General features: G+C 40.9%; 1 protein-coding gene, 1 long non-coding RNA gene and 1 pseudogene across 3 annotated transcripts in view; 1 reads left to right on the forward strand and 2 right to left on the reverse strand.

The window, feature by feature from the left end:
- Nucleotides 1–15,984, forward strand: part of LOC145720976 (uncharacterized) — a 93,943-nt gene extending 77,959 nt beyond the window's left edge. The window contains exons 5-6 of the long non-coding RNA XR_014144376.1: nucleotides 13,425–13,482; nucleotides 14,508–15,984. This is a non-coding gene — a long non-coding RNA (uncharacterized LOC145720976). The remainder of the gene's footprint in view (nucleotides 1–13,424; nucleotides 13,483–14,507) is intronic.
- Nucleotides 1–17,265, reverse strand: part of ANXA13 (annexin A13) — a 56,426-nt gene extending 39,161 nt beyond the window's left edge. The window contains exons 1-2 of one of the 2 annotated variants that reach the window (XM_081816507.1): nucleotides 17,188–17,244; nucleotides 15,972–16,094 (exon numbers count right to left, since the gene is read on the reverse strand). In XM_081816507.1, the coding sequence (XP_081672633.1) occupies nucleotides 15,972–16,094; nucleotides 17,188–17,202 (138 nt within the window). In that variant the 5' untranslated portion in view covers nucleotides 17,203–17,244. Of the gene's footprint in view, nucleotides 1–15,971; nucleotides 16,095–17,187 lie in introns of both variants that reach the window. The other variant, XM_081816508.1, reaches the window with a different exon arrangement.
- A 2,252-nt stretch (nucleotides 17,266–19,517) lies between these two features.
- The window catches only part of LOC102743088 (tetraspanin-3 pseudogene), a 3,727-nt pseudogene continuing 2,690 nt past the window's right edge, over nucleotides 19,518–20,554 (reverse strand).

The raw sequence follows: 20,554 nt of genomic DNA on the forward strand, positions 1-20,554 counted from the left end.
GTTGCTTTCTTATACACTAACAATGCGTCTGTAGAAAGAGAAATTAGAGAAACGATTCCATTTACAGTAACACCAAAAACCATAAGATACCTCGGAATAAACCTAACCAAAGAGGTAAAGGATCTATACTTTAGGAACTACAGAACACTCATGAAAGAAATTGAAGAAGACACAAAAAGATGGAAAAACATTCCATGCTCATGGATCGGAAGAATAAACATTGCTAAAATGTCTATGCTGCCCAGAGCAATCTATACCTTCAATGACATCCTGATTAAAATTCCAATGACATTTTTCAAAGTGCTGGAACAAACAATTCTAAAATTTGTATGGAATCAGAAAAGACCCTGAATCATCAAGGAAATGTTGAAAAAGAAAAACAAAGCTGGGGGCATCACATTGCCTGATTTCAAGCTATATTACAAAGCAGTGATCACCAAGACAGCATGGTCCTGGCACAAAAACAGACATATAGACCAATGGAACAGAATAGAGAGCCCAGATATGGACCCTCAACTCAATGCTAAAACATCTTGAGTAAACCAGGATGGTTGCCACCCAAGCTGGAGCTGACTTTGCAAGCTTTCAAGAGCCAATTGTGTGCGTCTCTCCCCAACTCTGTGTTCAGGGAGGTCATGTTAGTAACTTGAAATCAGCTGTGATTTCATATTTATGCTATGGAAATTGGTCTCTGGCACAAATTGGGTTTTTGTCTCCTACCCCCACCAAGAGCTGGTTGTGAGACATGTTCTAGCACACTAGTTTCTCCTTTGTGCTTACACTCCACTCTAGAGATTTCTATCAGATCTCAAGATATATTATTATACTTATTCACTAGTTTATCTCCCTCTCTAGACTATAAACCTCTTGGGACCAAGAATTATGTCCTATTCCTTGTTGTATCTCCAGCACCTAGCACAATGCCTGGCACATTATAGGCACTTGGTAAATGTTTACATATTAATGGAAGCTCATTCGAATTCTCTGTAGCCATGAGGCATTTCTTTTCCCTTCTAGAGGAGGAAGAATCTTCTTCCTTTGTATGTGCCAGAATATACCACATCTCTTTTCCTTTGCATCATGGCCTTACTCCACTTTGTATCAATGTCAAGGGTCAGTGGCAATAGTGGGGACAGAGGAAGGGAAGAGCAAAGTTATCTAGTTAGACATCTTGAGCTGATAATGATGTCAAGCTTCTAGGGTAATGAAGGAGAGAGAATGAAAAAAGGAATAATAAACGTAACCAGGACACCTTAGAGAGCTCATTCAGACCCCACCTGGAGGCTCAACAGGAAATGCAAATGAAAGTGAATACCTAAGACTTTCAGTCTGGAATAGTTTGAGCAAACCATAGTTTGGGGGCTCTTAGAATTAAAACCTATGGAGGAAATTGTGGACTCTGAGGAAGATGCTCTGAGCAAAACATAGATGAATAGCTTTTTGACCCTGGATGCACATTAGAATCATTTGAGATGTTTTAAAATAAACAAATGACTGAGTCCCATCCTGGTCCTATTAAATCAGAATCTCTGATATAGATTTTCAAAATTTACCAGATAATTCCAATGTGCAGCCAGGTGCTGGTCTGACAAAGATTAGAAACTTTCCCATTCACATCCTAATGAATCAGAAAGACAACTTAAAAATGTGCTGAGGGTTGACACAAGTAAGAAATCACAGACTTTATTCAAGGAGCAAAAGATAGAGGGAAGAGGTTTACCAAAGATTCCTAGGGTAGAAATTCAACCTAGGGTTTTCAAAATGGGTGACATGGAACACTGAATATATTAAAGCCTTTTGGACTTTCAACTAAGAAAAGGAATTCATTTTTAAATTGTCTCTCAAATCTTCTGATTGAGTCATTCTTTGCCTGATGATAGTATGTCTTTCACACTCTTTCAATTCAGTGATTGGCAAACTACAGACTATGGTCAAATTCTGGTCTGTCCACTGTTTTTATAAATAAAGTTTTATTGGAACATACAAATAAAGTTTTACTGGACATTTATTCAATGGGTGCTTTCGCACTTCAATGGCAGAGTTGAATAGTTGTAACAGAGGTTGTGTGGCCCACAAAGCCTGAAATAATTATTTTGCCAACCTTTTCTCTACTTTATGCAAATAGATCTTTTTATCAGAAAACAGATGACAGAATCTGAGCCTTCAGCTGGCAATGGTATTTAGTTAGAATTTAATATAGTCTTTTTGCTTTCATTTAATTATCTATATTTCAACTGATAATGATTTTCCATTTATGGTACTGATATAAATTTTCTTTTTAAGATAAATATTAGTGTGTCAAAAAGATGAGTGAATTTAAAGAAAATAATTAATAGAACTATTAGTAGAACAGGTGGCACATGTATTTGGCAACATTCATGAAGGTCATACTTAAGTCTGAAGTTTGGGAAACATTGAATGTATTCAGTCCCCTCATTTTACAGGTAAACTGAGGCCTAGTTATTAAGTCATTTGCCCAGGATCACTTACTTGCTTTGGAAAAATCTGAACCCCTCCCTGAGGACAATGCTCTTTTACCTCGAAGTGGTTACTCGTTTGTACTTTGAAACCAGTTAGTGTGAATGCAAAGTATTGTACTATTAAAGTTCATGAATTCAGAGCCAGAAATATCCTGGCAACATTTCCACAGACATGTTTAGTAGACATTGATGGGCAATATGAAACACAACAGAGTGGCCACTCATATCTTTAAACATGAATCTTGGGTGATTAGTGGCATATTATTTCATTAAGTTGATTGTTTCTTGGGCATGGTTTCCTTGGAACAACACATTTTTTTTTAAGTCTTGCTTTTTTTGTTTTAAATCAAAATCTGCTTAGATGCTAGTCAGAGCAAGAAGTAGAACTACTAATTAGAAAAAAAAATATATCGCATTGTACTTGTTTGGTCTATTTAAACACAGTTTCAATCTTATAAGAGTATTTGGTATTTCACCATGTAGTTATTGTTCCATTAGGATTCTCCATGGTCACACTGACTAACAGCAAAGCTGATTCCTCCATTCTTAGATCTTCTTCCCACTTGGACCTTTCCAGAGTCTGTTAATCAAGGACGTCGACCAGATAGTTAGGCAGTGTGTCAGGATGCCTGAGTTCTAGCTAACCTTAGAAGGGTGCTGAGAACACATAGAACTGTTTGGCTATTGATCTATCTATCCTTTCAGAGATGCAATTTTAAGGTGACATATATGAAATATGTGTTTGGCCATCACTCTAAATGGGTAGGAATATTTGCATCATTTGGCAAAAAAAGGCTGAAAAGAGGAAAAACATCCATTTGAATCAGATCTTGATATGTGTTCTTAAAAAATGAGTGTGTTCTTAAAAAGTGAGTGAAACTTCTTAGATTAAAAAAAAATGACCTTTCTTCTAAATTTGGGATTATTTGTATGTTGGCATTTTGAGAATACCTTTTAATGAAGACTGATATAATTAGGTCATTTTCCAGAAAGACAAACTTTCTCAGGCTATGTCCTCTGGGTTACACATTAAGTTGGTGTGGTATTTACCTATCAAAGGTGACTACAGGGTTGGGACCTGACCTTAAGGATATCTGACTTTAAGACCCTCCAATATCTAGTGCCCTAAGGTGGTGGACACCATCATTTCTGAAGATACCGACAATATAATCAGAAATACAAACAACGTGACTGACCCGCTATGCACTGAGCTTTGGTATAGGGAGACTAAAGGAGGCAGTCCTTTTGGGGGCTACACCCAAACAGAAGGGAGGTGAGCAAATGGACTGATGATTGTTTCAATTAGTGACTTTCCAGCTGAGCTCTGCTCATCTAAGCAGGAAAACCAGCAGCTCTGAGCAGCCTCAGTACCGAGTATTTCTGTAGGGAAGCCCTTCTCACTCTGGCCATCAGAAGTTACTAATGGGCTAACAGCCTTTCAGGGGAAACCGCTGCCTCTCAGCGGCTGTTGTCACCATCAGGAGGATTAGGGTCAATCTTGAAGAAGAGTTGGCTCCACCCTGTGATAAGAAAGGCAATCAGTGTGAGGGAATATCTAGGCCAGAGGGACAGGAGTGCATGTTTACTGATAGAAATTCAGTCAGATAAAGACATTATGGGGGCATCTCCTGCCCTATAACCTTGCTTTTGCTAAGGTCGGTGTCTCATGAAGTGGTTCTCAACCAACCAGGAGCAATCTTGCCTCTCTGGGGACATTTGGGACATTGACATTGTCATAAATAGGGGGGTGCTACTAGAATCTGGTCATAGAGATCAGGGATTCTGCTAAACGTCCTACAAGGCACAGAACAGCCCCTCACAACAAAGAATTACCTGGTTCCGATGTCATTCATGCGAAGAGCTAACATGATGAGGGTCTACCACCCTGGCCTATCAGTTGTAACAATTCTATAAACATGTTTCTTTACAAGGTATTGAGAAGGCTGGGCTGCTGGTGCAAATGGCATATAGGTAATGACTCAGGCAAGGTCTCTAGTGACAAAGAGTGAATTGCTGTAGTTATATAAAAGGGAGGATTAGAAGTGGAGCATGATGTCTTTTTTCCCTTAGTTTTATTTCAAAGAAACCCAGATGACAAATCTGAAAGATGAGTACTGGGACAAGGTAACTAGGAGGAAGAATCTGAGTTAAAGTCCGTCCATAGTGAGAAGCCTGTCACCCCCCTCTGCTTCCTTGTCTGCATCACAACTGTAGGCATCATGGCCTCAGCTGGCAGGAGCCTCAACTGGCAGCCTCAGCTGACTCATTCTTGGGGGCCCTTTAGTACTGTGCTGGGCCGGACAACTCGGAGTTTCTCCTAGGGGTGGAATTATATGCATTGTCTGGAAACAAGATTGTGTCCTGGGGAAAGTGACTGCCTTGAGGTTGTCCACAGATTGTTTTGGGAGTCAGAAACCTCTGAAGAGTGTTAAACCTCCAGATATCCAATTACTGCTGTATTGCATCAACGAAAGTGAACTTGGAGGAGAAGTTGGTTGTGGGGAGATGATGGCCATTCCTCAACCGTGAAAAGAACCATGCCTTTGAGAGTTATGAAAAATGAAGCACTTTTCTCATTAGAAAATAATTATCCATTTCCTTCTTCTATTGCCAAAGGCTATTTTTTGCCAATTCAATGAGAGTATAAACTTGGGATTCATTGCTTGCAGGGAAAAAAGAAGCAAGTGTACTCTGGGGTCCTCAAGAGTCAATGGTAAGTGGGTAGATGATGGAATTGAAAAGAGCAAATGCTGGGGGCTGAGCTGGGCCATTAGAGCACTCAATGGTGCTGTGTAGAGGGCATAACCAACAGTATGTGAACAAGTTTTGATTTGCTAAAAAGGAAACAAGGTGAAATAGCTAAATTTGCTTTGAGCAAATTTCTTTCTCCATCAGAATCAAAACAATGGATGCTATTCTTTCCCCTGGTAAGAGCTGAAATATGCATTGGATCCAAGCCTGTTAATGATTTCTTTAAAATTCTTTTAAACATTTTTATCTTCTTTTTCATTCGCACCACAACCATCCAAACCCCCATTATAGGACGGGTGAATTATTTGGCTGCCTTTCTACCTGACCTTTGAGTCTTCATTCTCTATTTCAGTCCATCCAATAGCAGCAGCAGCCATAGTAATATTAATAAAAATAATAGTTGTAAGAAAGAAATAATGATAAAGCAATATCCCCAAGCCCCCAAGGATTGGTAAGGCCAACCTCTGCCACAGTGACAGTCCAAGGAGTAGGTACATGACCCAAGCCAACCAGAATTTTTTCCCTGACACGTTATAGATGCTTAGCGAAAGAAACTCTTTTCCTTGATGTTACTCTGGAGCTACGTGAGGCCATGGAGCTCTCTGTGGTGCTTGAGCCATCTGTGGCCATGCCTCCCTCTCATCAAAAACTTTTGCTTCCCACACCACTGGGAAATAGAAAATGTTCATTTTCGGTAGGAGAGAATAAGGCCAACTTATGGAAAGAAGGAGAAAGAGCGAGAGAGCGAGACTGAGAGAGAGCGTGCTAGTTGACAAGATGATTTCCCCAGCCCTGGGATGAATCATGATTCATGGCTGTCCTCTTCCCCTTGGCCAGTGATTGGTCTAGGGATGGGCTTTTGACCAACTCTGGCCAATGAGATCAAAAAGGATGCCTGCTTGGGGCTTTCCAAAAAGATTTTTCTCAATGATAGGGGAGTGGTACATAAGAAGAAAGGCACTTTTTTCTCTATCCCCTTCCTTCTTACTTGTGATCCTGTCATGTGAGATCATGAACTTAAACCCAGACCATTATCTTGTACCCATGAGGGGAGTTGCTGCCAGCACATTGAGGGTGGCAGAATAGAAGGGCAGACATGGCATGGGTCCTTAATGATGTGACTGAACTGCTGAACCAACACTGAAGTCCCCTCCTTTCAGCTTCATGTGAGGGCTAATAATTAAATGTCTCCGTTATTTAAGCCACTGTTAATCCTGTAGTGTGCTACTTGTAATCAAACACATACTGACTTGAAAGCAAGAAAAAACAAACAAAACAACTATGAGTTCATACTCCCCAAATTACCCCAAGCTCAGACTTCTCTCCTGAGTTTCAGATCCAGCTACCCTGCTAGGCATTACACCCAGGTATCCCATGGATATCTCAAACTCAACAGATCCCAAAACCAAACTCATCCTCGCATTGTGCAAACCTCCACTTTTCCCTATCCCCAGGATGCTCCCCATTCACGTGGGTACACAAGCCAGGTACCTGAGAGTCACTCTATAGTCTTCCTTGTCCCTCACCTACCTGTCCAGTTAGTCAGCCAGTTACAGCTATTTGACCTTCCAATCTGTTCTCTTCTTTCCAATCCCATTGCTGCTGTTTTAGCTGGGAGCAGGGGTTCATCATCTTTCTTCAGGGCCACTGCCTCCCAAGTGTTTTATTTGCCTTTGGTTATGTTTCTCTCCAAAACTTTTTTTTACCAGCTTCTAGCACGGTCCATCCAAAGGGCAGCTCTGACCTTGTCATTGCCTTATCTGAGATCAGTTAGGGCCTCTCTGTTGCCTAAGATACTGGTTCTTAAAGTGTGGTCCCTGGACCAGCAGCATCGGCATCATCAGGTAACTTGTGAGAAATACAAATTCTTGGGCCCCAGTCTAGACTATCTACTGAATCAGACACTCTGGGGATAGGGCCCAGCTCTCTGTTTAAACAAGCCTTCCAAAGGACTCTGATGTACAAAGTTTAGAAACCACTACTGGCCTATAGCAAAAAAACCCAATTTCCTTGGTGTAGTAGGTTGAATAGTATCCCCCAGATTCTTGTCTACTTGGAACCTCAGAATGTGACCTTAGTTGGAAATAGAGTCTTTGCTTAAGTAATTGTTAAAGGATCATGGATGAGATCATCCCAGATTTAGAATGGGTCCTAAATCCAGTGGCGGGGGTCCTTTTAAGAAGAAGAGAAACAGAGACACACACAGAGGAGAAAGCCATGTGAAGAGGGAGGCAGAGACTGGGTTTCTTCTGCCCTGAGCCAAGGAATGCAATGCCTGGGGCCACCAGGGGCTGAAAGAGGCAAGAAAGAATTCTTCCCTACAGCCTTCAGAGGGAACAGTGGCTCTGCTAACACCTTGATTTCAAATCCCTAGACTCTAGAACTTTGAGAGAATGTATCTCCATTGTTTTAAGCCACCCAATTTGTGGGGTGCCAGGGTGGCTCAGTCAGTTAAGAGTCTGCCTTCAGCTCAGGTCATGATCCTAGGGTCCTGGGATTGAGCCCCATGTCGGGCTCTCCACTCAGCAAGGAGTCTGCTTGTCCCTCTCCCTCTGCCCCTCCTCCTGCTCATGCTCTCACTTGCTCTCGCTCTCTCTCTCAGATAAATAAAATCTTAAAAAAAAAAAAAAGCCGCCCAGTTTGTGATACTTTGCATATTAGCCCTAGGGTACTAATACACTTTGCATAGCAAACAAGGGCCTTTGGGTCTCACCCCTGTGCATCTGTGTCACCACCCCTTGTCCAGTGATCTTTCTATTAAAAATATGTATGGCGCACCTGTCAGGTGTCAAGCCCCAAAGAGACCGTGAGTAAGATGCACTCTTTGCCCTGCAGAAGCTCCCAGCCCAGGGGGAGGGGCTAGCAGCTGCACAGGCAGGTGATGCTTGATGGCCTAAGTGCTTTGGCAAGTGAAGAGCTGTACTTCCCGGAGTACTACCCTTCTTGTACCTTTCTGTGTGTACTCCAGCACTGTAAAGAATGCCCTTCTCCACGTCAGGAAGCCTCTTCTACTCTTTCCTCCCACACAGCATCAGCTCCTCCTCCATCCAAGTTTTGGACATGTTTCTATTTGTGCATCCATCATACATCGTTATAATTATTTATTTATTTGCCTCCCTTGGCAAATAAAATAGCTCCCGCGAGCTATTTTTAAGGGCACAGACTGTGGTCTTTTATTCCTCTTTTTATCTATAGAACCTCAAACAGTACCTGGCTCATAGGAGCTTCTCTTTCTTTCTTTCTTTCTTTCTTTCTTTCTTTCTTTCTTTCTTTCTTTCGTTCGTTCTTTCTTTCTTTCTTTCAGGTTTTATTTATTTGGGGTGGGGGGGGAGAAAGAGAGAGAGAGAGAGAGAATGAGCAGTGGTAGAGGGAGAAGCACACTTCCCGCTGAACAGGGAGCCTGACATGGGTGCTTGATCCCAGGACCCTGGGATCATGACCTGAGCTGAAGGCAGACGTTTAACCAACTGAGTCACCCAGGCACCCCCAGAGGAGTTTCTTTAAAAGAGTATGTTGAACTAACGGGAAGGATGAAGAGTGGCTTCCTTCCTCTACTGGTGGAGGGACTCTTGAGCTGCCTTTTCTCTGTGCAGTGCTAAGGTGAGTGGTGGGAGAGTGCAGCCTGGGGTCAGGTGGACCAGCAGAATGGGGCAGTTCCCTGGGTTGCATTTGGTGTGTGAGGCCTTGGAGGAGGGTGTGGGGCTAAGTCGGCTTTAAAGGCCATCATCCGGGCATCTCTGCAAGCTGAGTGATAGGAGTGGTTCATAGCCAAAGCTGGACCATAGCTCCCAGACAAGGCCCATGAGATACTTTTGCTTCAACATTGATTCTCACACTTCCACGAACATCAGAATCACCTGGAGGGGCTTGTTCAGCTGCAGCTGCTGGGCCCTAGCCCCAGAATTTCTGATTCTGTAGATCTGGAGTGGGGCCTGATGATTCCTAACAAGCATTCCTAACAAGATCCTAGGTTATTCTGATGGTTAGTCTGATGATGGTCTGGGGGCCGCATTTAGGCACATTTCTGCACTAGAGGAACACCTGATATTAGACCCACTCCTCTCAACTTTGGGTACATTAGAATCACTTGGGGAATTTCTAAAAATACAGATACAAGGACCTTACTCACACATTGGTCTGGGGGTGTACCTGGTCATAGGGATTTGGACTCCAACTGAGCAAAACATTGGTTTGAGTAAGGCTTATCTATAAAATGTAATGAATTTATTAAACTTTTATTGAGCATTTGCTATGTGCCAGGTTTTGTGTCATTGTAATGGGATACAAAGATGAACAAGTGAGTTATCAGTCCAGTGTGGGGGAAATGTGTGAACAGATAGTTCTAAAATCACACGGGAGGGGAGTGACGGCATTATACGCAGAGTAGCATGAAAGCACTAAGGAAGAGCATTGAATCTAGCTGGGGGGTTAGGGGAGAGGAAGGAAGCTCAGGGATGAGGGTAAAGGGAAGATAATGATCCAGTTCAATAGTTTTAGAAATACTAGTAGGTTAGCTTCTGGTTGGTATAATGTGAGCCCAAGGTACTGTGTGAAGAACTTCTACCTAAATCCCAATCTGTGCTTCACCCCTCACTAGACATTATTTAATCTTTCCTTGCTTCACTTTCCCCAGATTTCAAAGGGGAATAATAATACTACCTCCCTCACAGAGTTGTGTGAGGACTGAAGGACACATGTACATGGAGTGCTTGGTAGGGTGAAGGGCTCAAACTTCATGCACACGGCCCATGCCCCTGGAACAGCTCAAGGTCTAGCAAGCACTTGAGAAATGTCAGTGGTCATCCGTATCCTTTCAGAAGGCCACTTTGAAACCTCTAATTATGTCCACCATCACTGGGAGTCTTGGTTCTTGCTGCTGTGCAGCAGAGTGGATATACATCGGGTTCCATCCCCTACACCAAGAGGCCCCAGGCTCCTACAGCTTTAAAGCTCTTGTGTCTGTTTTTTGGTTTGTATGTTCTTCCTTCTATCAGTGTATTAGCCCTTGACAGTCTTTTTTTCCACCTCTTCAAAATGACTGCTTTTTATCTACCACAGATGAGAAACCCTCCAAAGCCAAGACTGTGTGATTGTGTTTAAAATACAGCCAACTTGTTTTTTGGGAGATTTTTGATTACTGCTTCAGTGTCCTTGCTGATTATGGGTCTGCTCAGGTTTTCTATTTCTTCCTGTTTCAGGTCTGGTAGTTTATATGTTTCTAGGAATGCATCCATTTCTTCCAGATTGCCTAATTTGTCAATGCCTATGAGCCAGTATAGTTGCTCATAATATGTTCTTATAATTGTTTGTATTTCCTTGTTGTTGGTTGTGATCTCTCCTCTTTCATTCATGATTTTATTAATTTGGGTCCTTTCTCTTTTCTTTTTGATAAGTCTGGCTAGGGGTTTGTTGATCTTAATTCTTTCAGGGTCCAGGGCTGGATGGCTTCCCAGGGGAATTCTACCAAACATTTAAAGAAGAATTAATACCTATTCTTCTGAAGCTGTTTCAAAAAATAGAAATGGAAGGAAAACTTCCAAACTCATTCTATGAGGTCAGCATCACCTTGATCCCAAAACCGGACAAAGACCCCACCAAAAAGGAGAAGTACAGACAGTATCCCTGATGAATATGGATGCCAAAATTCTCACCAAGATACTAGCCAATAGGATTCAACAGTACATTAAAAGGATTATTCACCACGACCAAGTGGGATTTATTCCTGGGCTGCGAGGGTGGTTCAACATCTACAAATCAATCAACGTGATAAAACACATTAATAAAAGAAATAACAAGGACCATATGATCCTCTCAATTGATGCAGAAAAAGCATTTGACAAAATACAGCATCCTTTCTTGATTAAAACTCTCAACAGTGTAGGCATAGAGAGAACATACCTCAATATCATAAAAGCCATCTATGGAAAGCCCACAGTGAATATCATTCTCACTGGGGAAAAACTGAGAGCTTTTCCCCTAAGGTCAGGAACATGGCAGGGATGTCCACTATCACCACTGCTATTCAACATAGTATTAGAAGTCCTAGCCACAGCAATCAGACAACAAAAAGAAATAAAAGGCATTCACATTGGCAAAGAAGAAGTCAAACTCTCACTCTTCGCAGATGACATGATACTTTATGTGGAAATAAACCTAACCAAAGAGGTAAAGGATCTGTACTCTAAAAACTACAGAACACTTATGGAAGAAATTGAGGAAGACACAAAGAAATGGAAAAATATTCTATGCTCATGGATTGGAAGAACAAATATTGTTAAAATGTCTATGCTACCCAGAGCAATCTACACATTCAATGCAATCATTTGTATGGAACCAGAAAAGACCCCAAATAGCCAGAGGAATGTTGAAAAAGAAAAGCAAGGCTGGTGGCATCACAATTCTGGACTTCAAGCTCTGTTACAAAGCTGTCATCATCAAGACAGTATGGTACTGGCACAAAAACAGACACATAGATCAATGGAACAGAATAGAGAACCCAGAAATGGACCCACAACTCTATGGTCAACTAATCTTCAACAAAACAGGCAACAATATTCAATGGAGGGGTGCCTGGGTGCCTGAGTCGGTTAAGCATCTGCCTTTGGCTCAGGTCATGATCGCAGGGTCCTGGGATCGAGCCCCATGTTGGGCTTATTGCTCAGCAGGGAGCCTGCTTTTCCCTTTCCCCCTACTTCTCACCCCTGCTTGTGCTCTCTCTCTTGCTATCTTTCTGTCAAATAAATAAATAAAATCTAAAAAAAAGAATATCTGATGGAAAAAAGAAAAGTCTCTTCAACAAATGGTGTTGGGAAAATTGGACAGTCACATGTAGAAGAATGAAATTGGACCATTTACGTACACCATACACAAAGATAAACTCAAAATGGTTGAAAGACCTAAATGTGAGATAGGAATCCATCAAAATTCTAGAGGAGAACACACAAACTCTTTGACCTCGGCCACAGCGACTTCTTGCTAGACATACCTCCAAAGGCAAGGGAAACAAAAGCAAAAGTGAACTATTGGGACTTCATCAAGATTAAAAAGCTTTTGCACAGCAAAGGAAACAGTCAACAAAACTAAAAGGAAACCTATGGAATGGGAGAGGATATTTGCAAATGACATATCAGATAAAGGGCTAATACCCAAGATCTATAAAGAATTTATCAAACTCAACACCCAAAAAACAAATAATCCAGTCAAGAAATGGGCAGAAGACATGAACAGACATTTCTCCAAAGACATACAAATGGCCAACAGACATGAAAAAATGCTCAACATCACCTGGCAACAGGGAAATACAAATCAAAACCACAATGATATACCACCTCACACCAGTCAGAACGGCAAAAACTGAGTAAGTCAGGAAATAGCAAATGTTGGTGAGGATGCAGAGAAAGGGGAACCCTCTTACACTGTTGGTGGGAATGCAAGCTGGTGCAGCCACTCTGGAAAACAGTATGGAGGTTCCTCAAGAAGCTAAAAATAGAGCTACCCTATGACCCAGCAATTGTACTACTGGGTATTTACCCCAAAGATACAAATGTAGTGATCCGAAGGGGCACATGCCACCCAGCAATGTCCACAATAGCCGAACTGTGGAAAGAGCTGAAATGTCCATTGACAGATGAATGGATAAAGAAGATGTGGTTTATATATATAATGAATATTACTCAGCCATCAAAAAGGATGAAATCTTACCATTTATATTGACATGGATGGAACTGGAGGGTATTATGCGGAGCGAAATAAGTCGATCAGAGAAAGACAATTATCATATGGTTTCACTCATAGGTGGAATATAAGAAACAGCACAGAGGATCATAGGGGAAGGGAGGGAAAACAGAATGGGAAGTCATCGGAGAGGGAGACAAATCATCAGAGACTCTTAACTCTAGGAAATAAACTGAGGGTTCCTGGGGGGGAGGTGGGTGGAGGGATGGGATAACTGGGTGATGGGCATTAAGGAGGGCACGTGATGTCATGAGCACTGGGTATGATATATAACTGATGAATCACTGAACTCTACATCTGAAATTAATGATGTATTATATGTTAGCTAATTGAATTTAAATAAAAAATAAAATAAAATACAGCCAGCTTTGAGGGGGAGGCTTGTTTTTAAATGAAGAAGGAATGCTTTAGTACATGTCATGTTTTGACATCAGAGGCACTTTTTATTTCCTCCTATAGCCATGGTGGTGTTCTGAAGGACTAATTTTCTGGGATAAATGATTTCCTGATAGGAGAGGTAGGACTGCATGGTCTAGGCTGGTTTCTGCTTGGTTTCTTTCACTAATTCCTTGGGGTTTGGGATCACACTTTAAGGCACACTCTCGGTTAAAGCCATACTTACTTTATCCCAAATTCCCAGTTCACATTTTTACTTCCCTCCAGAGCCTCCCTTCTTTTCTCAGGCATCTGGACCGATTCCCACCTGTTGTTTGGCTCCTGGGTGTTCCTAATCCACCTGCGTCTGAGCTTACCTATTCCCCTCCTGTAAGTCCCAAACTGTTTTCCATTTTAGACAAGATTTATGTTGGCTAAATATTGGCACAAGCAAATCATAAATGTGGCATGTTCTCAAACACCGTGGCAGATCGCTGAGCAGATGTTCTAACATTGACAAGTTGTTTTTCACTTACGGGCACTTACAATGATACCTGCTTCTTCGGTGGTATGCTGATCTGTTCTTGGAAGAATAGTGTTATGCTCCAGTTCAGCATTTCCCAAACTCAGCTGCACATTTAGCAGGACCTGGGGAGCATTTGCAAGTCCCAGTGCCCAGGCCAACCACCAGACCAGTTAATTCAGACTCTTTGGCCGTGGGGCTCATGCTTCAGTGGTTTTTAAAACTCTGCTGGTGATTCCAATGTGCAGCCAAGTGTGAGAACTTGCTCCCTAGTCTAGTGCTTCCCAGACTGTCAAGCGCATAAGAATCACCGCAGGATCTTGCTAAAATGCAGATCTGATTCAAGAGGTCGCCATGGGCCTGGGATTCTGCATTTCTAACAAACACCCAGGTAACGTAGATGCTGCTACTAACCCAGAGACCAAACTTTGAGGGGCAAGGCAAGTCGTTCCTCGTGCCTGTTCATCAGCCTTACAAAGAATTTTCCAGAAATCATAAGTCCTCTTGAGTTTGTGATTATTTCAACATTTGGCCACGGCTCCCCTAAATCTTGCTCCCTCCCTATTGCTCTGTCCATACCCTGCAGCCCTACTCTAATGGCAAAGGGATTTCACTATTGATCTCAATTCTGTATTTTCCTCCAGATAGCGATTCTCCTGAAAACAACCCACGCAAGAGAACAGCAGAGTCATCTTGCTAAACTGAAGCAGATTTTCCTGTGGATCTTATTTTTCTGTTGATGCACAAAGTTCACTGAGCATAAGGTCATGTCCTCTAGGCTAAGCAAACTCTGAACATTGTGTGATTTAGCAAATGATAGTAACTCCTTATCTCGGTTGTTACTGCTCCAAATAGGTTAGTCACCAGCACTATGTCTTCAGTTAAAGAAATCATTAATGATAGCGAAAGAACTGGGGGAAAGCACAAAATAAAAAAGTAATTTTCAGTTTTCAGAATTGGCTAGGAAGGCCTCTATATCACAGTTCCTTGGAAAACGTAATTTCCTGGCCAATATCCTACTGGCTTTGGAGTATTGTTTGTCAAGCAGTTGTCTGTGGATCCGGGTCCGTGGACATATCCTTGGGAATTTGTAACTTTCCTAATCTGTGTTTGCCGCTTGCTGGTAATAACTTAAAAACTAATGTAAAATGTATTAAATCGTCAGGATGACCAAGGGCTAACACACAGTTTCAACACCTACATTTATGTTTCTATTTATGATTGTATATAAGCCAGATAGCCGTGTTTTAATTGTTGCAAGCCAATGATAAAAGGATAGAGAACAGAGAGAGGTAAGTTTAATGCAAAAGTCATGCATGTTAGCCAAGAGAAGTCCTGATTGTTTTATAGGGAGTCTTATAAACAAAAGTTTCTCAGTTTTGGACTAGAGAAACATTATAGTAGAACTAAAAAGTTACACACCACATCATATTTTAGACATGCTGTAACACAAAAGAAACCACATTATAGTAATCAGGACCATTTTTTACATTGACTGTGGCCATTTAATTCCAGCAAAATAACCTTATCTATTACACTAAATCACTAACATGCATTTGCTTGCACATTCTCAACTTGGATTTTACTAGTATTTAGTTTTATATATTGGTTTTGGTTGTGCAGTTGCTTCAGAACCAGAAGCATTATAGTTTGAAGTTTGTACACATTCACGTTGCTTTCTAATATAAATAATCGAAGTCATTACCAGGATGATTTTCTGTCCTTTAAGAAGGTTTTGCATTTGCTTACTTAGAAACACAGTCTTAGAACACATTCGTTCCTTGTGCCATGTTAAATTCCATTCGCGTTTTCTAAAATATCGTAGTGACCATATGGTAGCATCATGCTGTCCATTATAAGGCATGATTAAGGGGATACTGTAGGGAAGGGAAGCAGAGCTCCTAGATCACCTTTTTACATTAGCTGCAAACCTTGTAACAGACATTTTCCAGGGAAAGATTTCCCTGCTTGGAAGTCATGCCTGCTGATGACATTTGCAGGCTGGAGGATTGTGGAGGGTGCAGTTGGACAAGTCATTGGTGAGTAATACTGGGCCCATGAGAGAGCCCAGTCATACTTATGATTTGGAGGGAAAACCAAATGCTTACAGGCTGTTGGGCCTCTGGCTGTCCACTCCCTGATGGGTGGCTGAGAGGCTGCCCGGCTGCCGAGGGTTGGACGTCCCCTTTGGGCAACTGTTGACTGCCTTCTGAGAGGGAGTAAGACTGGCTCTGAGGATTCAGAAAAGAAATACATAAAAATGCTAGACCACTCACATAAGCCAGCTGCCTCATGGGGATGACACTTAAAAGATGAAAATGTCTTCCTAAACGGCTATGGCAGGGGCTCTCTGCAGCTATCAAAAGTAGTATCTCTGAAAGATATACTGAACGGCAGGCTCTTGGCTAGCAAAAAAAAAAAAAATGTTATCTACGGAAGATTTTAAATATGACACCTCCCCGAAGAAGTTATTTGTAGGCTTGCAACCACTGAGTGCAAGTTTAATTTGTAGCAAAGGAAAAAAACTTCTAAACAAAGTTATAGTTTACAGAACATTCTGGAGTTTTATTCTCTTTGGTCCTACTTTACATAGAATAAGTCACTGCTGTGGGGAGCTAGGTTCAGTAAGACCTTATTAAAATGCTTATTGCCACAGCTTTAGATACATAAAAAAATCAAGATTTAACTGTGCCCTGCCTTGGGCATAGTTGGTTCCAAATGGTAGTATTGTAGGCAGTTTTCAGTCATTCATAGTTTATAGACACAGTATTCCCATGGGCCTAGACATTTCAGAAAAAACCCCACAAAAACCCCAAACATTAAGTCCATTCCCTGGATATCTGCAAATATCTGAATGTTTGATGCTGCTTAGAAATAATACTGGAATATTTTCACCTTCAGCCCAAGGTATATACAGCCTTGTAGGAACACTTTTACCTTGGCCTATGGATATTTGCAACACGAACCTATCTTCCCCACAAAACTCGGATGAGCATAATCTGTGAGGTTTTGTGCGACTTCGCCACAACGAACAGCTTTGGTCATATGTTCTGCAAATCCATATGAACCGTTGGCTCTGTTTACTGTCTCATTTTAAATGCTTCTCTTTAGCCCCTCCTAAGAGATTTTTGACTAATGGAGAAAAAGTATATTGCAAGTGCATTTTAAAAGCCTGGCATGCCGTTGTGAAAACCAACAATAAGGAGTAATCACAATGATCAAGCGTAAAGGTATCAATCATGATTTCATAGTTTAGTTTAAACTTCTCCACATGCTAACTAAAACGAAAACTTTGTTTGACTCCCAAAGGCAATAAATACTTACATGACGATTGCCCATTTTCGGCTTTCTAAGACAGTTGTTCTGTATTTCATTAAGAGATCAGCTCTCCCACAGGCCAAGTTTATAATAGTTTTCCCAGGGCACAATATCGCTTGAGTTTAATAAGTAACTTTTGGCATTGAATTTGAATACATTGTTGGGGATGGGTAGGGAGTGGTGATAGCTACAAATGAGCTTAACCTTCCCAAGCTCTCTTTCTAGGCCATCTTTCCAAAATAAAATATTTATTAGTACATCAAGTATAGGCTTTTTAGGTTGAATAGCTTATTCTCAACTAAACCTGTCTCCCTTCTGGATTATTGAGTCGCTATTTTTTTATTTGGGCTATTTATTTAAAATTTTATACCTTGTAATAATAAAAGCATTAACCAAACAAGACTGAAAAAATCTTACTGTTTTACTAACATCACTATTACTATTACACAGAATCCTTTTGAGGGTGATGCCAACATCATCTTTATAATCTAGCTAGTTTTTAAATTGAAAAAGTAGTATGTGCAGATGGTAATTTTTTCCCTAATAGTGTGAAAGGGTACTGTGAAAAGTGAGCCTACTGACCTCCCAGGCCCTTTCCCAGTGGTTTCTTGATGGTTTGCATACTCAGCCTTGTCTGCCTGTCTCTCTATTTATCTCTTTTTCTTCCTCCCTCCCCCCTCTCTCTCCCCTCCCTCCCTCCCTCCCTTCCTTCCTTCCTCTCTCCCTCCCTTCCTTCTTTCCCTGGCCTGCATTTTTTTGTTTGTGTTTTGTTTTGTTTTATTGTCAACAAACGGGTTTGTGCAATACATTCTTTTCTATGCTTTTATGCTTCATATACTAAAGAGATATATGACACTGGCACATTTTTTTTCCAGTGGCCACATACTAGTCTTATATGAATGTGAACCAAACCTTATGTCATCAGTCCACTGTTCAAGGTCATGTCGGGTTTTTTTTTTTTTTTTGGTCTTTTGTGTGACTATCTTCATTTATACATCTTTGCCTGTGTGTGCATGTTTATCTGTAGAATAAAATCTCAGGGTATAATTGCTGATCAAAGAGTATATGGTATGTGTTGTAATGAGCACTGGGTATTCTATAAGACTGATGAATCACAGACCTGTACCCCTGAAACAAATAATACATTAATGTTAATTAACTGAATTTAAATTAAAAACATTAAAAAAAAGTATATGCATTTAAAATTCTGATGGGGCACCTGGGTGGCTCAGTAGGTTAAGCTTTGGCTCAGGTCATGATTCCAGGACCCTGGGATTGAGCCCCCAGGTCAGGCTCCAGGGAGCCTGCTTCTCCCTCTCCCTCTGTCCCTCCCCCTCCTTGTGCTGGCTCTCTCTCTCTCTCTCAAATAAATAAATAAATAAAATCTTAAAAAAAATTCTGATAGATCTTGCCCAGTTGTCCTCTGCACAGACATCAAAATGCTGAACTAGTCGAAGTCCAGCTGACCCATGAGCCTGAATTTCTTTTCCTATTTATTTGTTTATCTATTTTTGAGCCTGACTTTCAAAAGGTGGAATGTGTATCTCCCTACAATAATATGCCAGGGCTCATTTTTTTCTACATTCTGGCCATGCTAAACACTATGAGGGTTTTTCATCTCTGCAAATTTCACAGATGAAAAATGATTACCTCTGTGTTTAATTTACATTCTTTTGATATTCTTCAAATTATATATCACATCTCTTAAAGGTCATTTGCATGAATTTTTCTGTGGTCTGCTTATGTCCTTTATTTTTATTTTGAGTTATTAATCTCTTCGTTGTTTCTTTGTAACAACACTTTATAATAAGATCTAGGCCTTTGTCAAATGTAATAATTATTTCTCCCCAATTTGTTGTTTGTCTTTTGTTTCTGTTTGAGTGTGTTCTGAGCACATGTGTGTGAGTACAGAAAGTGTTAGTTTTTATGGATATATTGGCTTGTTTAGAAAAACATCTCTATATTAAGATGATTAAGACTTCTTGTACACTTTTTTCAAGTTTTTTTAATGGCTTCTTTTTTATTTACATATTTTTTATTTTCATTGTTTTTTAAGTGCTCTATGCCCAGTGTGGAGCCCTATGCAAGGCTTAAACTCACGAGCCTGAGATCAAGACCTGAGCTGAGAACAAGAGTTGGATGCTTAACTGACTGAGCCACCCAGGTGCCCCATAATGGCTTCATTTTTAAAGGCATACCTCTTTGATCCATTTGGAATTGATATGATGTAGAGTAAGGAAGCAATGGTTTCAGCTTTAATTTTGCTTATTCCATAGATCCTAGATAGTTAGGAAATAATTCAGCTTTCCTCATCTGGTCCAAGAGTCCATCTTTACTTACCCTAATTCCCATGCAACATAGTATTAAAATTCTCATGAGTTTATTAAATTCTGATTGTATATATTCGTTCTTTTGTTCTTTTTTTTAAATTTTATTTTGTTAATCACAATGCATTACATCGTTAGTTTTTGATATAGTGTTCCATGATTCATTGTTTGCGTATAACACCCAGTGCTCCATTCAGTATGTGCCCTCTTTAATACCCATCACCAGGCTAACCCATCCCCCCACACCCCTCCCCTCTAGAACCCTCAATTTGTTTCTCAGAGTCCATAGTCTCTCATGGTTCATCTCCCCCTCTGATTTTCCCCCCTTCATTTTTCCCTTCCTACTATCTTCTTTTTTTTTAACATATAATGTATTATTTTTTTTTAAATTTTTTTAAAAAAGATTTTATTTATTTATTTGACAGAGAGAGACACAGCGAGAGAGGGAACACAAGCAGGGGGAGTGGGAGAGGGAGAAGCAGGCTTCCCGCAGAGCAGGGAGCCCGATGTGGGGCTCGATCCCAGGACCCTGGGATCATGACCCTAGCTGAAGGCAAATGCTTAACGACTGAGCCACCCAGGTGCCCCTATAACGTATTATTTGTTTCAGAGGTACAGGTCTGTGATTCAATAGTCGTACACAATTCACAGTGCTAACTATAACACATACCCTCCCCAATGTCTATCACCCAGCCACCCCATCCCTCCCACCCCACCCCCCACTCCAGCAACCCTCAGTTTGTTTCCTGAGATTAAGAATTCCTCATATCAGTGAGATCATATGATACATGTCTTTCTCTGATTGACTTATTTCGCTTAGCATAATACCCTCTAGTTCCGAGCCATGTCATTGCAAATGGCAAGATTTTTTTTTTTGATGACTGCATAATATTCCATTGTATATATATACCACATCTTCTTTATCCATTCATCTGTTGATGGACATCTTGACTCTTTCCATAGTTTGGCTATTGTGGACATTGCTGCTGAAAAAGAAAAGCAAAGCTGGTGGCATCACAATTCTGGACTTCTAGCTCTATTACAAA

The sequence above is a fragment of the Leptonychotes weddellii genome, chromosome 4 (assembly GCF_054177405.1).
Source record: "Leptonychotes weddellii isolate Sample4059 chromosome 4, ASM5417740v2, whole genome shotgun sequence".
Classification (NCBI taxonomy): Eukaryota; Metazoa; Chordata; class Mammalia; order Carnivora; family Phocidae; genus Leptonychotes; species Leptonychotes weddellii.